The sequence below is a fragment of the Lycium barbarum genome, chromosome 6 (assembly GCF_019175385.1).
Source record: "Lycium barbarum isolate Lr01 chromosome 6, ASM1917538v2, whole genome shotgun sequence".
Taxonomy (NCBI): domain Eukaryota; kingdom Viridiplantae; phylum Streptophyta; class Magnoliopsida; order Solanales; family Solanaceae; genus Lycium; species Lycium barbarum.
In genome coordinates this window covers 17,044,680-17,064,297 of record NC_083342.1, presented here as the reverse complement: position 1 = coordinate 17,064,297, position 19,618 = coordinate 17,044,680, and the positions used below count along the sequence as shown (strand labels likewise).

The 19,618-nt window shown below is 35.1% G+C and overlaps 3 protein-coding genes across 3 annotated transcripts; all 3 read right to left on the bottom strand.

Moving 5' to 3' along the window:
- Nucleotides 1-2,177: 2,177 nt before the first annotated feature.
- LOC132643526 (aquaporin TIP1-2-like) lies at nucleotides 2,178-5,600 on the bottom strand. The gene is made up of 3 exons (XM_060359959.1): nucleotides 5,429-5,600; nucleotides 4,922-5,169; nucleotides 2,178-2,833 (listed from the first exon to the last, which is right to left on the bottom strand). Exons 1-3 carry the CDS (start codon nucleotides 5,559-5,561, stop codon nucleotides 2,465-2,467), a joined length of 750 nt encoding a protein of 249 aa, XP_060215942.1. The 5' UTR covers nucleotides 5,562-5,600; the 3' UTR covers nucleotides 2,178-2,464.
- A 4,843-nt stretch (nucleotides 5,601-10,443) lies between these two features.
- On the bottom strand, nucleotides 10,444-11,363 carry LOC132643524 (protein FATTY ACID EXPORT 2, chloroplastic-like). Its single transcript, XM_060359957.1, has one exon. The coding sequence runs from the start codon at nucleotides 11,361-11,363 to the stop codon at nucleotides 10,620-10,622; it is 744 nt and encodes a 247-aa protein (XP_060215940.1). The 3' UTR covers nucleotides 10,444-10,619.
- An 8-nt stretch (nucleotides 11,364-11,371) lies between these two features.
- Nucleotides 11,372-16,366, bottom strand: LOC132643525 (uncharacterized). The gene is made up of 4 exons (XM_060359958.1): nucleotides 16,307-16,366; nucleotides 16,077-16,145; nucleotides 13,910-14,016; nucleotides 11,372-11,487 (listed from the first exon to the last, which is right to left on the bottom strand). Exons 1-4 carry the CDS (start codon nucleotides 16,335-16,337, stop codon nucleotides 11,410-11,412), a joined length of 285 nt encoding a protein of 94 aa, XP_060215941.1. The 5' UTR covers nucleotides 16,338-16,366; the 3' UTR covers nucleotides 11,372-11,409.
- Nucleotides 16,367-19,618: the final 3,252 nt, after the last annotated feature.

The following is a 19,618-nucleotide window of genomic DNA, read 5'->3' as shown; positions in this document are numbered from 1 at the left end:
CAAATCATGGTTCATAACAATATCAATACGCTACTAGAAGGCTTTTCTAAAAAATACAACATCAATTGATCCGACTTTAATTCAATAAAAAGAAAAATTGAACATGAGTTGTAGTGTAACTATCCTTTAATATAATCCTCCCACATGGTATGGACTAGGGGTGTACAAAGGAAACCAACAAACCGCACGAAACCGATAATATGAACCAAACCGAGAAAAAAACCTGACTAGTGGTTTGGATTGACTTAGTTTGGTTTAAAAAGAAAAACCCGACCACTATTGGTTTGGTTTGGTTTTAACTAAAAAAAAGTCAAACCGAATTGAACCAACCTGATATTACATTTTTTACATTTCAAAAATATTTTATACATAAAAATATTTATTTATAATGTAATTTATAAATATTTCTGAAACTTTTTCATAGTTTTTTGTATTTTAACATATTATTTCACTTGGAATTAGAATTTTGAATGATCCAATAAGTTTTATAGCCCGTAGCTAGATAGTAGTGACTCAAATAAAACTCAACAAAGATCAAATCAATACTAATGCTAACAAAAGAAATTCAATTCTAACGCTAGGAATGATAATAATATTGTATATCTAATCTTTAGTTTTATATTAGTTTAGAAAGTGAAAATACATAGCTTAATTTTATTTTTTCTTTAATATTTAGTCATGTAATTAATACTACTTATTTTAGGATGACTTAGTAACTTTAGATTATGATAATTTTCTATATGCCTTATAATTTAAACGTACGTATTATAGCATGACTTAGTACTTTTAAAATATGATCATTTTTTTAATGCAATTTCATTACTTTTTTGTTTGTTGAATATGGGTACAATGTCATCTCTCATCTCACATTTTGTGTTATTTTCTTAAAAAATATCTTTATTAGATAGTCGTATCTTAGTAGGAATAAAAAAATATTTGAAATACAAGTTATATGGTTAGTATAAAAAAATATGTTTAGTATGAAGACTTTACGGGAAAAAACCCCCAAAAATGAGAAAACCGAGAAAACCCGACTTTTGTTGGTTTGGTTTGGTTTATAGATTTAAAAACCCGATGCAATTGGTTTGGTTTGGTCTTTGAAAAATCCGAACCAACCCGATCCATGTACACTATGGACAATACTGAATATACTACCAACTTGCAGATCTTTTAATATTTGATATGAATGGTTGATAAATATATCTAGCAACTTATCGATCTTCATTTACAAAATATAAACTTATGGGTCAAGTTTTACATTTAAAAAAAAATTGAAATCATGATTTAGAATCCCAAATTACACATTTTTGGAGAATTTGGAATTTGAAATCATGATATGAAATTGAAGTAGAAATTTTATGCAAATTGCATAAACAAACGATTTGAAATCAAAATATAAAACCATAATTTCATATCACTTGGCCAAACGCCTAGTTAGAATTCTACAAATCCTTCTCTTTAATTTCGTCATCGTCAGCCCGCCCTTCGCTATGAATTTGGGCTGTACAATTCTCGTTCTACACCATTTTCTAATTTAAATATATGTCTAGGCAAAAAAGCTTATTAAGAGAAACTGGATGTAGAAGATATATTTTTTTACTTTTTACCAAGTGGAAGTAGATTATAAATCTCTCTACAAGAATCTTAAGAAAGGCATTGAGGGCCTTGAAGCAAAATTACACGAATTCTCCTTAGATTTCAACAAGTGATGTAAATTCAAATCTCAGTAATGTCCCTTATCTTGATTTCCCTTCTCCTTGTTCACGGCCAAATCTCTACTTCAATAAATTAGTTAAGAAATTACAAAGAAAAAAATGTAAGGGTGGATAACCTTTTTTTCGTAACGGTTGAATTTTATATTTCATTTCAACTCTTGCAAAATGTTTTGCAATATTTAGGAATGAGTCCATGAGTTCCTAGGGTCGCGAATGCAGATCTATGATGAGTTGTTTTTTTAATATTTTAAGTATAAGTTGAGATCTAACAATTTTTTTAGTTAACATTACGAACTATCGTAAAATCATACACAAAATTAATCTACTTAAAGAACCCCTAGCTAGAGAATTTGTTTTTGCTCTCATGTGATTTTGGAGGGACGAAAAATAATCAAAATTAGTGTCTGTGTGAAACTACCATATCTAATCCATGAAAGGATCAAAGGGAGGTCAATAACAAGATTCTAACAAAAACAACACAAATGAATCTTATTTCTTTCACATCAACAGTTTCACAATTAAACAAAAGCTAATAAACTTAGCCAAGATTGATAAGAAAGAGAACAACATAACAAGATGATCCAACAACTGGTTTTTTTTAGAAAAACAACAACAACAACAACATACCCAATATATAATTCCACTAAGTGGAGTCTACGGAGGGTAGAGTGTACGCAAACGTTACTCCTACCTTGGGAGATAGGGAGGCTGTTCCTGATAGACACCCGGCTCAAGAAAAGTCGAAATTCTTAGTATTCAGTGATTGGGAGTTGATCGTAATCAGTGTGCTGACCAATAAAAATAGTTTGATAGATCAACGCAGCAATGGCAGCACCGACGAAAGTACCAAGCCAATAAACCCAGTGGGTGGTCCACGTCCAACTAATCACTGCTTGACAAAAGGACATAGCAGGGTTCATTGCTGCACCAAAAAAAGTACCACCGGACAAGATGTTGGCACCACAAATGAGACCAATTACAATTGGGCCAATGATTCCCATGTTACCTCTCTTGGGATCAAATATAGTTGCATAATATGTGTAAACAAGAATAAAGGTCATTATTATCTCATAAAGAACTGCGTTCCATGGTAATTGTGGAGGGTGTGCTGATACTTCCTGCATCATTTTGTTTTGCAAATTAAATTAGTTAATATAAATATATGAAAACTTATTGACTAAGTCTAGTACGTTCCTAGAAAGGAAATTTATCACTTAATTCATAGTGAAACTTTTCATTATGTATACTTTTTTGATTATTTATAACTAAAGAGCTTGCTATAATATGTTGAGTTCAATATCATTTTGTTTGAGAATTTAATTAGGTAATATAAATATATGAAAACTTATTGTGTCTAATACGTTCCCAAAAAGGAAATATATCACTTAATTCATAGTGAAACTTTTCATTATTTATACCTTTTTGATTATTTAAAACTAAAGAGCTTGCTATAATATGTTGAGTTCAATATTATTTTGTGATTATTTACGAGGAGACTCATCGATAACCAGAGGTAGATTAAAGACTTAACATATATATATAATGTGGGTTAAGGTTCTGACTTCTGAGTTATTTGAAAGGGAAAGGTTAAAATTCATTTTTTTGCGCGGATTGCCCTTCTTTTGGGGTGATCTTTAAATTTTGCCCTCATATTTGTGGTCTTTAAATTATGCCCCTCATATTGCTGGTCTTTAATTTTTGCTCTTCGCGTTGCAACCCTGAGCGTTCACGCAGAAATCATGAGGTTCTGGGTTCGAACCCCCGCTCAAGCATAAATTTTTAAAAAAATTGCAAGGCAAGGTTTGGGTCGCGTGTATGCCGGACCTGACATACACTTGTTAAGAAATTACGAAAGTTATGCCGGACCCGACATACTCATGCCTTATGGGCAGACTTGGCATAAGTATGCTGGGTTCAACATAACTTTGGTAATTCCTTAACAAGTTTATGCCGGGTCCGGCATACTTATGGGCAAACTTTTAATGCGCAAATTTTTAGTTAAGCCTTAACTAAAAGTCATTTCCTAGTTATGCCTTATGGGGCAGACTTTTAGTTAAGGCACAATTAAAAGTATGCCCCATAAGGCATAACTAAAAGTATGCCCCATAAGGCGGAACTTTTCCTTAAAACATAACTAAAAATTTGCCTTATAAGACAAAGTCTATGTTTTAAGGAAAAGTTATGCCTTATAGGGCATACTTTATTTATGCCTTAACTAAAAGTCTGCCCCATAAGACATAACTAGGAAAAAACTTTTAGTTAAGGGTTAACTAAAAGTTTGCCCATCAGTATGTCGGATCCGGCATAAACTTGTGAAGGAATTACCAAAGTTAAGTCGTACCCGACATAATTATGCCAAGTCTGCCCATAAGGCATAAGTATGCCGGGTCCGGCATAACTTTGGTAATTCCTTAACAAGTGTATGCCGGTGGGGGCATAGCAAAATTTAAACTCCGCCTTGTGATTTTTTTTTAAATTTTTGACTGAGTGGTGGTTCGAACCTGGAACCCATGCGTTTTAGCCGAAAGACAAAATTTAAATATTTCAAATATGAGGGGGCAAAATTTAAAGACCACCCCAAAAGAAGGGCAATTCTGTGAATTTCCCTTTTAAAATTTTGCCCATGTACTATTTCAAATTATTCATTTAAAAAAAAAAATATTTTTGGTTCATTCATGCATATTGTTGTTGTTAACAAATAGTCTCAGCAATTTTCTCTTTCATACATTATCGGAAATCTTTAAAAAAAATGCCCAAATTATGCACCTACTTTTATTATAGTTATTATTATCCTCATGTTGGAATTCGGTTAGGAATATAGGGCAAAACAAGACATTTGCCTAAAAACAAGGTAATATTAGACAAAGTTTAATGTAGGTAAAGTTTCTTAAATTCGGATATACACGTGCAAATACTTTATTTTTCCTATTTGAAATTAAGGATTCAAAATTCAATACTTATAATAATTTTCAAGATCTCTCTCACACGCGCACGAATATATATATATAGACCCATACATTGAAAATTATAAGTTTGCCCTGCCGATAACTTTGTTGTATGGTTTAGTTAACAATATGATTTTTTTTTTCCTTTTCAAAACCCTCAACCTTATGTTTAATTGTTGGATGGAACTCATTCCTTTAAATTGGATGTGATGCCACTATATGAGCTACTAGTGAAGCGCTCGGAGAGGTGAGTGTAATTACCAAACCATTAGTAGCAAACTTGAGGAGATAGATAGCCACAACAGATCCAAGTAATTGAGCAATCCAATATAAAATACTCCTAAGAAAAGTAATGTGACCACCCAAAAAGGCACCAAAGGTGACAGCAGGGTTCACATGACCTCCAGATATGTTTCTTCCCACAGAAACGGCCGCAAAAAGAGCAAATGCATGGGTTATCGATATTGAAATCATGACAGGGGCTTGTCCGGCAGTCGTGATCATCTTAGCTGTAAAATTAAACATACAATTGTGTTATATACCAAATGCCCAAAGAGTGTAGAGAAATTTCACATGATCGTCAAGTCATTTAAAAAATAACTACATGTATCGTCTACTCATTATAATACGTGGAATCACTAAGCTAAACAATGAAATAGTTAACTTGTTATAACATATATATGTGTGTGTGGCTGTGTTCATACACAAAATGTTCATTCATCAATATGTAATGATGCTTTAATATAATACCAAAGTGGTTAGACTTACTAAATACCAAGACACAGCCTTCAGCAGGAAAAACAAAAAAAATCATGGAAATGAATTCAGCTAGGGCTGCCTTAAGGGCATCATGCTTGGTAACCTCTCTAAAATTTCCAATGGCAATTCTTGAAATCGGCATTTTTTTTTCTTTCTTGTGCTTAAATTTTTCTAACTCTTGTTGCATGCTTTGCTTCCAAATAAGCGACCTTATATAGTGGGATTAATGAAGAGCATGAGTATACTCAAAAGTTACTTGTCACGAGTAACCTGCATTTTGTAAAAAGAAAGTCAGCCCTCCAACCTATTGGGGTGATGCCACGTTCACATGAAGTGTATTTTAGCCGCACCAATTGGATCATGAAATGAAAAAAGTCTGATTATTTAAAGCAATGATGGACTTGTCGTGAATAGTAACGGTGAATTAATTTGTCGGACCGATACATGCATGCATGAACGATATCATATTAATTGATCACTACTATGTTCCTCCTTTGTTCACTTTTTTGCACACCTAAGAAATATCCCGTTATCTATTTTTTCTTGTCCACTATATTAAACATACATGTTTACTTTTACTTGTACAATACTTCCTTCGTCCCTTATTATTTGTCCACTTTCCTTTTTTAAAAGTCAAATAATATAAACTTTGACCAACATTTTGAGTTATATTTTTCCACCATAATAATGAGAAAAATTGGAACTTGTAGTATTTTTCGTGTAGTTTTTGAATATCTAAATTATAATTTTAAATGTTACTCCCTCCGTTCCATAATAAGTTGTGTTTTAAGCTTTTGAAAATTTCAAAATAGGTGGTGCTTTAGGATTTCAAGAAAAAATTGATCTTATTCTTCGAAATTACCCTTATTTACATAATAAAAAAATCATTTAGTAGCTTTTCTTTTCTAGGCATTAATTTGGAGTAAGTTAGTAAAAACACTCATAATTTTCTTGGAATGAGTAATTTCTTAAAGGGTGTGCATAAGCTAAAAACACTACTTATTATGAAATGGAGGGAGTAACTTGATACATTCTAATTTAACTCCAAAAACTAGTCAATTTGACTCTCGAAAAGCGAAACAGACATGAAACCGAGGGAGTATCATATATATTAATTGATCACTACTTTATGTACCTCCTTTGTTCACTTTTTTGCACCCCTAAGAAATACACCGTCGTCCATTATACTAACATACATGTCCATTTTTACTTGTTTAATTTAGCAAATCAAGACATAATTTATCATCTTCTTGATTCCTATGCTTTCTATAGCCACTAGCCAGTAAATGATACTCCCTTCCTTCCATAATAAGTGGTGTTTTAGGCTTTTTATTTTATTTCAAAATAAGTGGTGTTTTAGGATTTTAAGAAGAAATTGATCTTATTCTTCCAAACTTACCCTTATTTATAATCAAGAATCATTAAATAACTTCCTTTTTCTAGGCATTAAATAGGGGTAAATTAGTAAAAACACTCATAATTTTTTAGGAGTAAGCAATTTCTTAAGGAGTGTGCATAAGCTAAAAACACTATTTATTATGGAATGGAGGGAGTACGTATTTGAAAGTAACTACTGTGTATTGATGGAGAAATAATCATTTATGCTTGTATAATTGCATCCAGAAATACGTAGCTTATGAAATAATGCTTGTTAATTTGATTGGTACATTATATATGAAATAGACATCGTAATTTGGAGAATTCACAGGTTAACATGCATTAGAAGCCACAAAACTTGCATTTCTTTAGCGTACTGTCTTGTTCGTGCCACATACCTGCCCTGCTTCTGAAATCTGAGGATCGGCATCATAGTCTAAACAAAAATTGGCCAAGAAAATGATGACCCGGTGGATGATTGAAAAGAGAAGGGTTAAGAAGATGAAAATAAAAGAATTCAAAGTGGAGAGAATTGGTCGGGGATGGGTTAAACTGGTAGGTTTCTAAAGGACTCTGTATTTAAAAATAGGGGGTGAGTCATTTGATTCTGAGCTTGCCACGTGTCACTCTATTAAAATTAAGGGCAAGTTTGGGCTTAAGTAAAATGGGAGGGGTATATTTAGACCAAAAGTATAACGAGAGGATTATATTTGGACTAAAACTCTAGTGAGAGGCATATTTAAATTATTTTTGATAGTACTGGGGTATATTCGGCCCTTTCCCGTAAAATGTATTAGCTGGCAGAAGAAAATGGGGTTGACAGGGTATTATTGAATGATGAATTTCGTGTAATGTCTCATGCCATGTCTTTTTATAAGGCATTTAACTTTCTCGGCTTTGAAGATGTAGCATTAAGAAATATATGAATTGTTCTGCCAAAAAATCTCAATAACATTGTATACAAAGTATATACATATCCTATTTATGCACTGCAACTATACTCAAAATCAATTTGTTATATCTGCAGAATATTATTAAGGATATTATAAGGCTTTGAGAATGTGAACCACTTATATTCAATGCGTTATGTCTGTTGAAACTTAATGGATGTTATAAGGCTCTTAGAATTTGAACGAAACAATACAACACCGAATTGCCCTTCTTTTGGGGTGGTCTTTAAATTTTGCCCTTCGGCTAATCCCATGGGTTCCAGGTTTGAATCCCCACTCAGTAAAAAATTTTAAAAAAAATTGCAAGGCAAAGTTTGAATTTCGCTATGCCCCCACCGCCAGAATTTTATTTATGTTTAACCAAAAGTCTGCCGATGGGGCAGACTTTGCCTTGAAGCATATATATATATATATATATATATTTACTTTTCAAGGTAAACTTTTAGTTATGCCTTAACTAAAAGTGTACCCCATAAGACATAACTAAAAGTATGTCCCATAAGGGGAACTTCTTTAAGGAATAACTAAAGTTATGCCGGACCCGGCATAACTATAAGTTCCGCCTTATAAGGCAAAGTTTATGCCTTAAGGAAAAGTTCCGCCTTAGGGGCACACTTTTAGTTAAGCCCAATAAGGCATAACTAAAAGTATGCCTCATAAGGCGGAACTTTTCCTTAAGGCATAACTAAAAGTTTGCCTTATAAGGCAAAGTCTATGTCTTAAGGAAAAGTTAGGTCATATGGGGCATACATTTAGTTATGTTTTAACTAAAAGTGTGCCCCATAAGACATAACTAGGAAAAGACTTTTAGCTAAGGCTTAACTAAAAGTCTGCCCATAATTATGTCGGACCCGACATACACTTGTTAAGGAATAACCAAAGTTATGCCGAACCCGACATACTTATGTCAAGTCAGCCCATAAGGCATGAGTTTGCAGGGTCTGACATAACTTTGGTTATTCCTTAACAAGTGTATGCTGGGTCCGGCATACACGCGATCCAAACCTTGCCTTGCGATTTTTTTTTTAATTTATGCTTGAGCGGGAGTTTGAACCCAGAACCTCATGATTTCTGCGCGAAGCTCAGGATTGCAAAGCGAAGGGAAAAAATTAAAGACCAGCAATATAGGGGGCAAAATTTAAAGACCACAAATGTGAGGGGCAAAATTTAAAGACCACCCCAAAAGAAGGGCAATCCGCGCAAAAAAATGTAGAACATCAACTGTCATTTCTTATTTTGGGCCGTCCTCAGCACGACAATTTGCACGATTGGCCTTCATACAGGCTGGTCTTTAATTTTTGTTCCTCAATTCGCTGGTCTTTGATTTTTTCCCTTTGCTTAAAAAGATGACCGAAAATATCTCGAGGTTTTGGGTTCGAAACTCAGTAGAGTGAAAAATAATAATATTTTCTCAAGACATAGGTTTCTATGAACCTACGCCTATTCAGGAGAAGTTGCATAGAACCCATGCCGGAGACGGCAGACTTTGCCTTGTAAGACAAATATGCCTTAAGGCATAACTAAAAGTCAGCCGGTTCCGGCAGACTTTGCCTTAAGTTATGCCTTAAGGTTTTGCAAAAGTCTTTGCCTTGAGAAATTATTTATTTTTTTGACTGAGCGGGAGTTCGAACCTAGAACCTCAGGGTATTTTCGGCCACAGGGTATTTTCGGCCACCTTTTTAAGCGAAGGACAAAATTTAAAGACCAACAATTTGAGGGACGAAAATTAAAGACCACAGCAAAAGAAGGACAATCCGCGCAAAAAAATGAAAATGTTGATTCTGTTTGTTTCTTGATATAATAGATGTAATTTTCATATTTACAGACAAAAAACCTATTAAGTTGACTTGAATAAACTCGAAAAAGACCGAACCAAATACACACTCCTAGTGAATAATATAGATAGTACAAGGTGTATATTAAAGGAAATTTGCCACCCGTCACCTTCAAATCTTGAATCTGTCTTCCGATCATCCCCTTATTCCTTCTTTCTTTCTATTCCGCTTAGTTCCAAAGCTCTACTTGGTATTTTTAGTGTTCATTACATCGTTTTATGGACTTCGTTGAGTAGTGAAGACCATTTATCGGTTACGCAGGTGTAAACTTATCAAGAGTACTATACAAAAGGAAATCCTTGCCCAGAAACACATATAATTTGGAAATGATTTTGTTATCTTGACCACATCCAGGTTATAGTTGAGATACTGTTGGATCCTCCAACACCGACGAGACTTATAGCCTGTTTAGCCAAATTTATTTTCCCACAAAAGTACTTATTTTCTCCAATAAGTGCTTATTTTAAAAAAGTAAAGTGTTTGGCCAAGCTTTTAAAATAAAATAAATATTTTTGAGGAGTACTAGAAGCTGTTTTTCAGAAGCTAAAAAAAATAATTTCTATCCAAAAATACTTTTGAAAAAGATACATTTAAAGCAATTTTTAAAAGTTTGGCCAAACATTAATTACTACTCAAAAGTACTTTTTAAATTAATTGACAAGACAAACTGCTTTTAAGCAAAGTACTGTTTTGAAAAGCACTTTAAAAAAATCCACTTTCCAAAATAAGTTAATTTTAAAAATTTAGCCAAACAAGCTATTAACCATTGAATATGGTCGAGAAATATCTGGAAAATCACATTAAAACAGCAATAATGGAGGAAAACTTCAAAACAGAATGAATAGACGTCGGAAAAAGAGGGTTAAAACAAGGTGCCCTTGATACATCATTCGTGTTCACTAGAAAGCATACAGCTGAGAAAACATAGCAAAATCCAAATTCAAACAAACACAAAAACTATAATTCACAGTAGAGAGTAGATACTAATGATTATCCGTGTTGAGTCTGTTGACCAATACTTGGCTCATTTTAGGGGATCTAATGCGCAACGCGCAATATTCCATGCAAATACCCACCAGTCATAACAAGAGACACAAACGAGACGACACCAGCTGGGAAAATCTTCTTCGATTTCAGAAAACGAGATCCCATTACTCCAAGAAGTCCAGCCGACAGGACGAAACCCATTGCTGATGCCATAACAGGTTGTGTTGGAAGCATAACATAAACAGAGTACAGAAGGGCTGCAGAAACTCCACCTGCAATCAGGGATTTCGTGCTGCCACTCTTCAGATAACCCATAAAGCCACCAGCTCCAACCAAGAAAGCATAGCCCAATGTCAATTTTTGGGACATAGAAAGGGCCATTTTCTTTTTACTGTTATGATCTTTGCCTTCATCTGACCCGTCCTCATTGCCACCATCGTTATTATTATTTCCACCATTATCTCCCCCGCCGCCACTGTTGCCGCCATTTGCACTCCCGGAATCACCTCCACCGCCACCTGTCTCTGGCAGAATATCGATTCCTGGCCCAGCTGAATCAGCAGTAAAGGTAGTCGGCATTGTAGAGTCAGAGACAACACTGGCTCTGACTAAATGCTTCGATCGAGTGGAGAAGTTCAGAGACACTGTGCAAGGGGTAGTCAAGGGATGCAGAGATGAAAGAAGTGACCTCAAAGGCTGACTATGAGCAACAAAATGCTGCCTTTGACTCCAAGCTTGGAAGCGGAAGTGAGGCAACACGATGGAGGACTGAGAAATGGCCAAAAATTCTCCCATTGTCTGGAATATGAAATAGCAATGTGTACGCTGTATTACTAGAAACTTATTTTCGGGATGTCTTGTTTTCTGCAGGTTCTGTAGTCTCAGCAACTTCCACAAAAATCAGTCTTCCGTCAACAATCTGCAGTTGATAGATCATTTCAATGACACAGCAGAAATAGACTCAGACAGCCAATGTAGGATATTTCACTAGGAGGAAATGAAATTAGATGCACTTTATAAAGCTGGAAAACAAATTCCATTGGGAAAGGAAGACAATCTTTCTGCAAAGAGATAATGCCACTTAAAATCCTCCCAAACATTGAGGATTTCTAAATTTTAGCAGAGAGCAAGAATCCATTCACGGCACTTATAACTATCATTTTTTTTTTTTTTTTGCAACAAAATCTCACAAATCCAATAAATGGATCAACATGAAACAAACAAAACAGACTTTTTCTTTTTGATAAAATAGTAGGGGTAAGGCTGCGTACATCTTACCCTCCCCAGACCCCACTATTGTGGGATTACACTGGGTAGTGACCAGCCGACCAACCAGTCATCTACTTTGGAATTATGAAATAATATATAAAATCAAGACTTTGGACATAAGTAAATCAAAGCACAATTGTTACAAACAACCAACCACCACAATCTCAAATCAGCTTCCAAGCCAAAGCTTGGTGCATTTTTTTGTTTTTTTGAGAAAGGTAACTTTGTATTCATCAGTACCAAGATGATACTGGCTGTAAGATAATCACAAAAAGGCCTAGAATCTTACAAGGAGTCAAAAATCTACCGGTGATTATGCATCCACTACATAGTTCTCTTTACACCAGAATTGAAAAAAAAAAAAAACACAATTTAGCTTGATTCTCTGAATAGAATTACTTCTGTTCTCAAAACATCTACTGTTCCTAGATTGAACTCTCATGTCAACAAGAAATCCTTAGTTCAGGCATTATTTAACTAAGATATACAAATAAACCACACAGCTGCACCAAAAGTTTTCCTAACATATTCACATTATTGATATAGGATTTCTACTGCTCTCAGCAATTGTGCTTTCTGTAAACTCTATTAATCTGTCTGCTTGATATTTTAATCGTGTCTATCTCAAATTATAACAATCTTTTTGCTCACAAAGTTTAGGGATCTGTTTTGAACAACTTAGAGTCCATTATGCCATTGTTACACTAAAAACACACTCACAAAAAAAGAAAAAGAAAAAAAGAGAGAGTCACGGAAGAGGGAATGGACGCTGATAGATGCGGCAATTAGGTACCAATATTAGATGAGAAGTCAAGAAAGGTATTGAACACATAGGGTAGGTGGATAGAGTAGCTTAATAGAGGGGAAGCAGACAGTTCATCAGTTTGGAGGGCACCAGGATTGGAATTTGATATCATAATTTTGTTCTTCGATGGACATATTTTGTGCTTATGAATATTCTTTCTTTCTTCTTTTTCTTGTTTTGTTTATTACCGGCTGAAACAAATTCTCATCTCCAGAACCACTCCATTTTTAAGCCCTTATTTTTCTTGAATTGAGAACTTTTATATCATCTTTAGTCTTTCCTAAAAAACTCCCCAGTTTCTTATCAATAACTCAACGACTACCAGTACTTAAAGCAATATAACATCTTCGAACAGTGAACTTCAAGAAATTTTGTCTCTACTATGCTGTCTGCAAAACCAGAAGGAAGACGTGGGAAAACAAGATATTTCCAGTCTTCATTTTCACTAAAGAGTTTATGCGTCAATCAATTCAAGAAGGTAGGATATATCTCCATACAGGAAAGTTAGATTTTCTTAGATGGATTCTTTGCATATTTGGTTATAAGCCTATGAGTTCCCCAAACTTATTTTTTCCACCCTTATCGTTGGCTCGTTTTAGCAGTGATTGTTCTGTCTCCAACTGAAAGCATTTGCTGGACCAATATCAACTACCACATACCCAGTGAAATCATATTCTAAAAGTCCTTAAGACCAACAAATGCACCAGTAGATGCCGGTTGATAGAATAAAGTTCACCAAGTCAAACAGCACGCTGAAACGATTCAGCTTGAAATAGATCTTTCCCTAACAATTTTGCAGCAAAGTGTTGGAATTACACATCTGCTTCCTCTAACCTATGATTGATAAAGTGTTTTTAAGCCGCTAACAGTCTAAGAATTGTCAGTAGGAAGATACACACCTAGTTTAAAATGTGGGATACAACTAATAACCATAATTCCTTGTCCCCTTTCTAACAATAGGTACAGATTTAGTAAAAACTTACTCCCTCCGGTCCATTTTACTTGTCGTCTTTACTAAAAATAGATGGTCCAAAATAGTTGTTATTTTAGAAAGCCAATAAATGTGGAGAGAGATTAATGTGGTGAAAAAGAGAGTAGTATTAGATTGAGATCAAACAATAAATAAGGATAATTTAGTCAAACTACCCTTCTAGTTAATGGTTTCTTAAGAAGCGTGGAAAAACAAACATGCCAAGTAAAATGGAATCCAAAATTCTATACAAAAACACGTAACAAAGCCTAAATATCTACAAAGCTGAGGAATTACCCTTCCGTTCATGGAATTCAATGCATTTTGAGCTTCTGCTTCTTTCTCAAAGGTAACAAATCCAAAACCTTTAGGCCTTTGTGTTCTTGGATCTTTAACAAGCCTTGCTGCTCACCCAATTAACAAATCAATATCAATCAACAAAATTAACTAAGCCCTAACCCCAAACTAAAGGCAGACTCACTTAACATATTAATCATGAAATAAAAATCTCATTTTTATAGAGAGTTACAAAGCAATTACATATAGTGATTAAATTTAATACTTAAGGGCAGCCCGGTGCACTAAGCTCCCGCTATGCGCGGGGTCCGGGGAAGGGCCGGACCACAAGGGTCTATTGTACGCAGCCTTACCTTGCATTTCTGCAAGAGGCTGTTTCCACGGCTCTTGCATTAAATTTAATACTTAATATACTTAAAAATAAAGATATCAGTTAACAAGCCTTGCTACCCACCCAATTAACAAATTCAAATCAATCAATCAAATTAACTAAGCCTTAATCACAAACTAGTTGCAGACCCAGTTAACAAATCCATATCAACATATCAATCAATCAAATTAACTAAGCCTTAATCCCAAACTAAATGCAGACCCGGTCAGTGACAGATCTAGGATTTTCACTGAGGGGGTTCGAAAAATAAAAATGTAGTGCTTGAGGTTTGAACTTGGAACCTCAAGGTGAATTTTGAACCCCCTAAACTACTGAACCAACCCCTACTCTTGTGTTCAGGTATTCAAAATCTATATATGTACACAAAAACGCTAAAAATACCTTATATATAAAGTGTAATTTAATGCCGAGGGTGTTCGGGTGAACACCCTCACTGGGCTGTAGATCCGCCCCCGGACCCAGTTAACAAATTCATCATAAAGAAAAAAAATCCTATCTTTATAGAGAGTTACAAAGCAATCACATATAGTAGATTAAATTTAACACTTAAGGGGTTGTTTGGTACGCGAGATAAGGTGGGAGATCCCAAGATTAAGCTAGGGATGAAATTTATACTGTGTTTGGTTGACGGTATAAATTTATCTCAACCAAACACAATATAAATTTAATCTTATCTCATCGAACTTGGGATTATCTTAACCTAGCTCCCAGGTGGGATAAAATAGTCCAAGGATTATAATCTTAGGACCATAATCCTGGTATAATTTACTCCGTATATACTTATAAATAAATATATCAAGAATACAAAAACGAATAAATTAAACACATAATGACTAAATTTAACACTTAGGGGTCGTTTGGTACGCGAGATAAGGTGGAATATATAACCCTCAGGGGTTGGCCTGGTGGCAATTGACTTGAGCCTTGGGGTGCTCTCTTTCAAGGTCTCAAGTTCGAAACCCGCTGGGTGCAAACAATTTCTGAGGGCCATCGGACTGGGGAAACCCTGAATTACCCGTGGTGCACTTGCGGGAAACCCCTTGCCGTGCACCCCCGGGATTAGTCGGGGCTCAAAGAGATTCGGACACCCGGCGCTAATCAAAAAAAAAAAAAAGGTGGAATACCCCAAGATTAAGTCTCGGGATTGAATTTATACTGTGTTTAGTTGAGGGTATAGATTTATCTCAACCAAACACGATATAAATTTCATCCTGTGATATCACACCTTATCCCATCGAACTTGCGATTATAGTCAATTTAGTCCGTGAACCAAACAACCCCTTAATATACCTAAAAATAAAGATATCAGGCATACATCAATGAAGAAATGAAAAGTAACCTTGTCTAACAGCGCCAAAAGGTGAAAATAGCAGTTTGACTAAAAACACACCAATAGATCCTCAACTCCACCCACCCCACCCTATCCCCCTGCCTACCCACCCCCACCCTATCCCCCTGCCTACCCACCCCCTCCTACACCCCACCCCTACCCCCACTACCGAAAGTTGCAACCCAAATCCCAAAACCTCATGTTATTTTTCTATAAATATATGCAAATCACCGATATTTTCCAACTTGCGTACCAAACACAAGAAAATGAGTAAGAAAATCACTTATTTCCAAGAAAACATTTTCCGTCATACCAAACACACTCTTAATCCAAACTAGTTGTAGACCTAGTTAAGAAATTCATCACGAAGAAAAAAAAATCCAATCTTTGTAGAGAGTTACAAAGCAATCAAAATAAAGATATATCATTAAAAAATGCAAAATAACCTTCAGTAACAGCGCCAAAAGGCGAAAAGAGCTTCTTCAACTGTTCATTCGTAGTGTAAAACGATAATCCTATTTAACAACAACAAATAATCAGTATTAGGGTTTTAATAAGGATTCCACCACACATAAATTAGACCATACTAGTTTGTGAAAAAATAATAACAATCTTAGATTGTTATATAAAACAATAAATTTATATATTGGGAGAGAGAGAGAGAGAGAGTGTTTACTGTTGACAAATAGCTGCAACCCTTTTGCCATCTAAAAGTTTCGAGAGCATCCGTGTATCCAGTTAAAGAGACAACTACAATTATCAAAATTGCATATTGGTCACTGTTTTTGTCGAAATTTCATATTGGTCCCTGTTTTTCTCAATTAGTTGTGGCACTTTCGTCCAAATTTACGTGAACATGTTTGATCGGACACAAAGTTTAATAGTAAAAGAAAATATGAGTTTTAAAATTTGTAGTCTAAAATAAATCTTAGACATTTTTGAGTTTATAAATTATTTCATTAAGAGTAAAATAAGTTTTTTTTTTTAATTAAGTTATTTCTAATTACAACAATACGCAGTGTAATCCCACAAGTGGAGTCTAGGGAGAATAGAATGTCCATAGACCTTACTTTTAACTTCAGGCTTACTAACAAAAGCGTGCCAAAAATTGAGAGAGAAAGAGTATTTTTTTTTCCCAATAAAAGCTAATTCCTCCGTCCCAAAAAGATTGTCTTAGTTTGAATTGATACAGAGTTTAAGTTTAAGAAATGAAAGAGGGCTATTGGAATGTGTGGTCCAAATAAGTCTTAGATATTTGTGTGACCGTAAATCATCTCATAAAGTTAAATTGTTTCTAAATATAGAAATGTGTCAATCTTTTTGGGATAAATTAATAAATAAAGTAAAACAATCTTTTTGAACGGATGGAGGTTAGACAAGACAACCAATGTTACTCCTAATAACCAAAAATAGAAAACGTGAGACCTAGGAGCAAATGCCTAGGTTCGTTCCTCAACTGTGCAATGTGGATTAGACATGCCTAAGTCCTTAGAGGAAGAGGTGTAGATGTCAAACTATGTTAGAATTAGAGTGAGGAGTAAGGGATCTACACTCGTATACAAAAATGGATGTATCAATTAAGCTTACAGACAGTTACAAAACTATGGTATGGACAAAATCATCATGTAACTGCTACATTGTGCTTTATTCATTCAGAAAGCTCATCTAGTCTCTCTAGGAATTTTTCCAAAACATGTTAGCTATAGCCTATAGGGAACACCTCAAGGTGAAATCCCAACTTTGCAAGAGGACACTTGAAACATTATTTCCCTATGTCTATAGATGTTGAACTTGAAAATGATGTAATTGAATTGACTCTATCATTCCTTAGGACTTGTATTCGCCCTTCAACATCTTAACAATCAAGAGTGAATCTAATTCAAGAATGATTTTTTTAAGATTGTTTGAAGCAACCTAAGAGATGCAAAAGAAAGCAATTGCAAATTGTTAGCACAGAAGTGAAAATCCTTAGCAAATTCCATTATTAGCACTCCGTTGCTATTCCTAATGATGTCCTCAATTCTAATTATAACACTACAATTGCTACCATCTGTGTTATTTTTTAACCGATCAGTGGGAGGCAATTTCCGTACCACTCTACATATCCGTAATGCACGCTTAAACCTTTCAATAAGCCTAGAAATGACACCCTATGAACCCTACCGATTAAAATATCTGTAGTTAACTTTCAGAAGCAAGACTGTGATGCAATGAATCTGATGAATCACCATTTCGAGGGATGAGTTTGTATCATTATACTTAGCTGCACACCCATCCTTTCAAAGTTCCCACCAGATAATATATGGAACACATTAGGAGATAAAACTGTGTACTTCATTCACAGATTAAGTGAACCACCAACTTTTACAAATTTGTTTCATGTCCTCAGCTATACTTGTATCATTATATAAAAAGTTTCTGTATCATCTGAGCCTTCCAGTTGTGAAAGAGTGAGATATGTATTCTTCACTTGGTTTCCTATAACAGTAGTATCTCGAAGGACCCTGTTGTTACACCTCGTCTTTCGCATACGTTAAAGTTTCGTCTTAAGCCGATTGTCGTAGGCTCGTATTGGGAATCATTTGGGAAGTTGTGTATGAGACCTATGGATGCATCTCGGAGTTATACAAGTCCTTAAACATGTTTGGACGAGTATGAAGGTTAGACTTCGAACGAATCGAAAAGAATATGCTTCGAAAGAAAATTGGACCAAGGCAGTTCCACGGCCACTTCCACGGACCGTGAATCATTTCACGAACCGTGAAAGTGGTGTTGGGCCACCGTGGAAGGTGGCAGAGGGTGGAGTCACTGGAATCATTCCACGGACCAATCCACGGTCCGTGAATTGGTGCCGTGAAATGTATGTCGGTTAATTTTTTGGCTAAGTTATATAGAGGTGGTCCATGACTTGGACCTCATTTTTTTTTTCCAAAAAATCAGAACCCTAAGGTCCTCCAAACTCTCTCAAAAGTTCTCCATCCATCTTAAGCCATCACAAGAGGTATCAAGCTTTAAAACCCTAAGCTAGTTTATGGAAGGTGATTGTTCTTGCTTCTACTTGATGTTGTGGTGAATTTGGTCTTGGAGCAAGTTGTGTGGGTTGAAGTTCTTCAAGTTATGAGGTATGTTCTTCATCCTATTTCTTATGTTGAGTTGATTTGGAGGTTTAACAAGTCTTAAAGGTGAAGAGAATCATGGTAGAGATGTCATAAGGTATTAAGTTGAAGTTATTGCCTATGGACTGAATTTGAAAGGAAGTTTGGGATTGATTTGCGTCTAGTTTGAATGTAATCCCTTGGCTATGGTATTGTTGATGTTGTTAATGATGTTTTAGAGTTAGGAGGAAGTATATGATATAGGGGAGATGTTGTCCAATTTCCGTTAGCTCACCTGTTAGTTTAATTTGGCCTTATAAGTGTCTCAACGACTTACCTTAGTGTAGATCATCTTGAATGTAGATTGGCAAGCTCGGGAAGATAGATGTTGAGTGGTTAAGTAGACGACGAGGTATGTTAAGGCTGTCCCCTTTTTTTGGCATGATCATGTTGATACAAATATATACGAACGACATCCATAATGACTCCATTCTTAGAAATATTAGAAGCGTATGTTCTTGAACTTCTTATGATTTTGTTGATTTTGCCTCATGATTATTGAGCTTATCTTATGATTGTTGATCTCATCTTATGGTTATTGATTCTTCAAGGTGAGATATGATGACGATGTTAGTTCTATAAAGATAATCGGAGGTATACCGACCTTACGTCACTCCGATAGAGTCATAACACTTCTTTGACCTTTCATGCATGCTTTATATATATATGTATCTATTTTATGACACCGCGCCGCGCTATAACCGGTCGGGTACGACACCTATTGTGCACACCACTGCAGTTAAGTACGATATGACGATGATAGCCCCAAGAGTGGCTTAATGATGATGATGCAGCCCCATAGTGTGTATCAGATATTTTTTAAAAAAAATGAA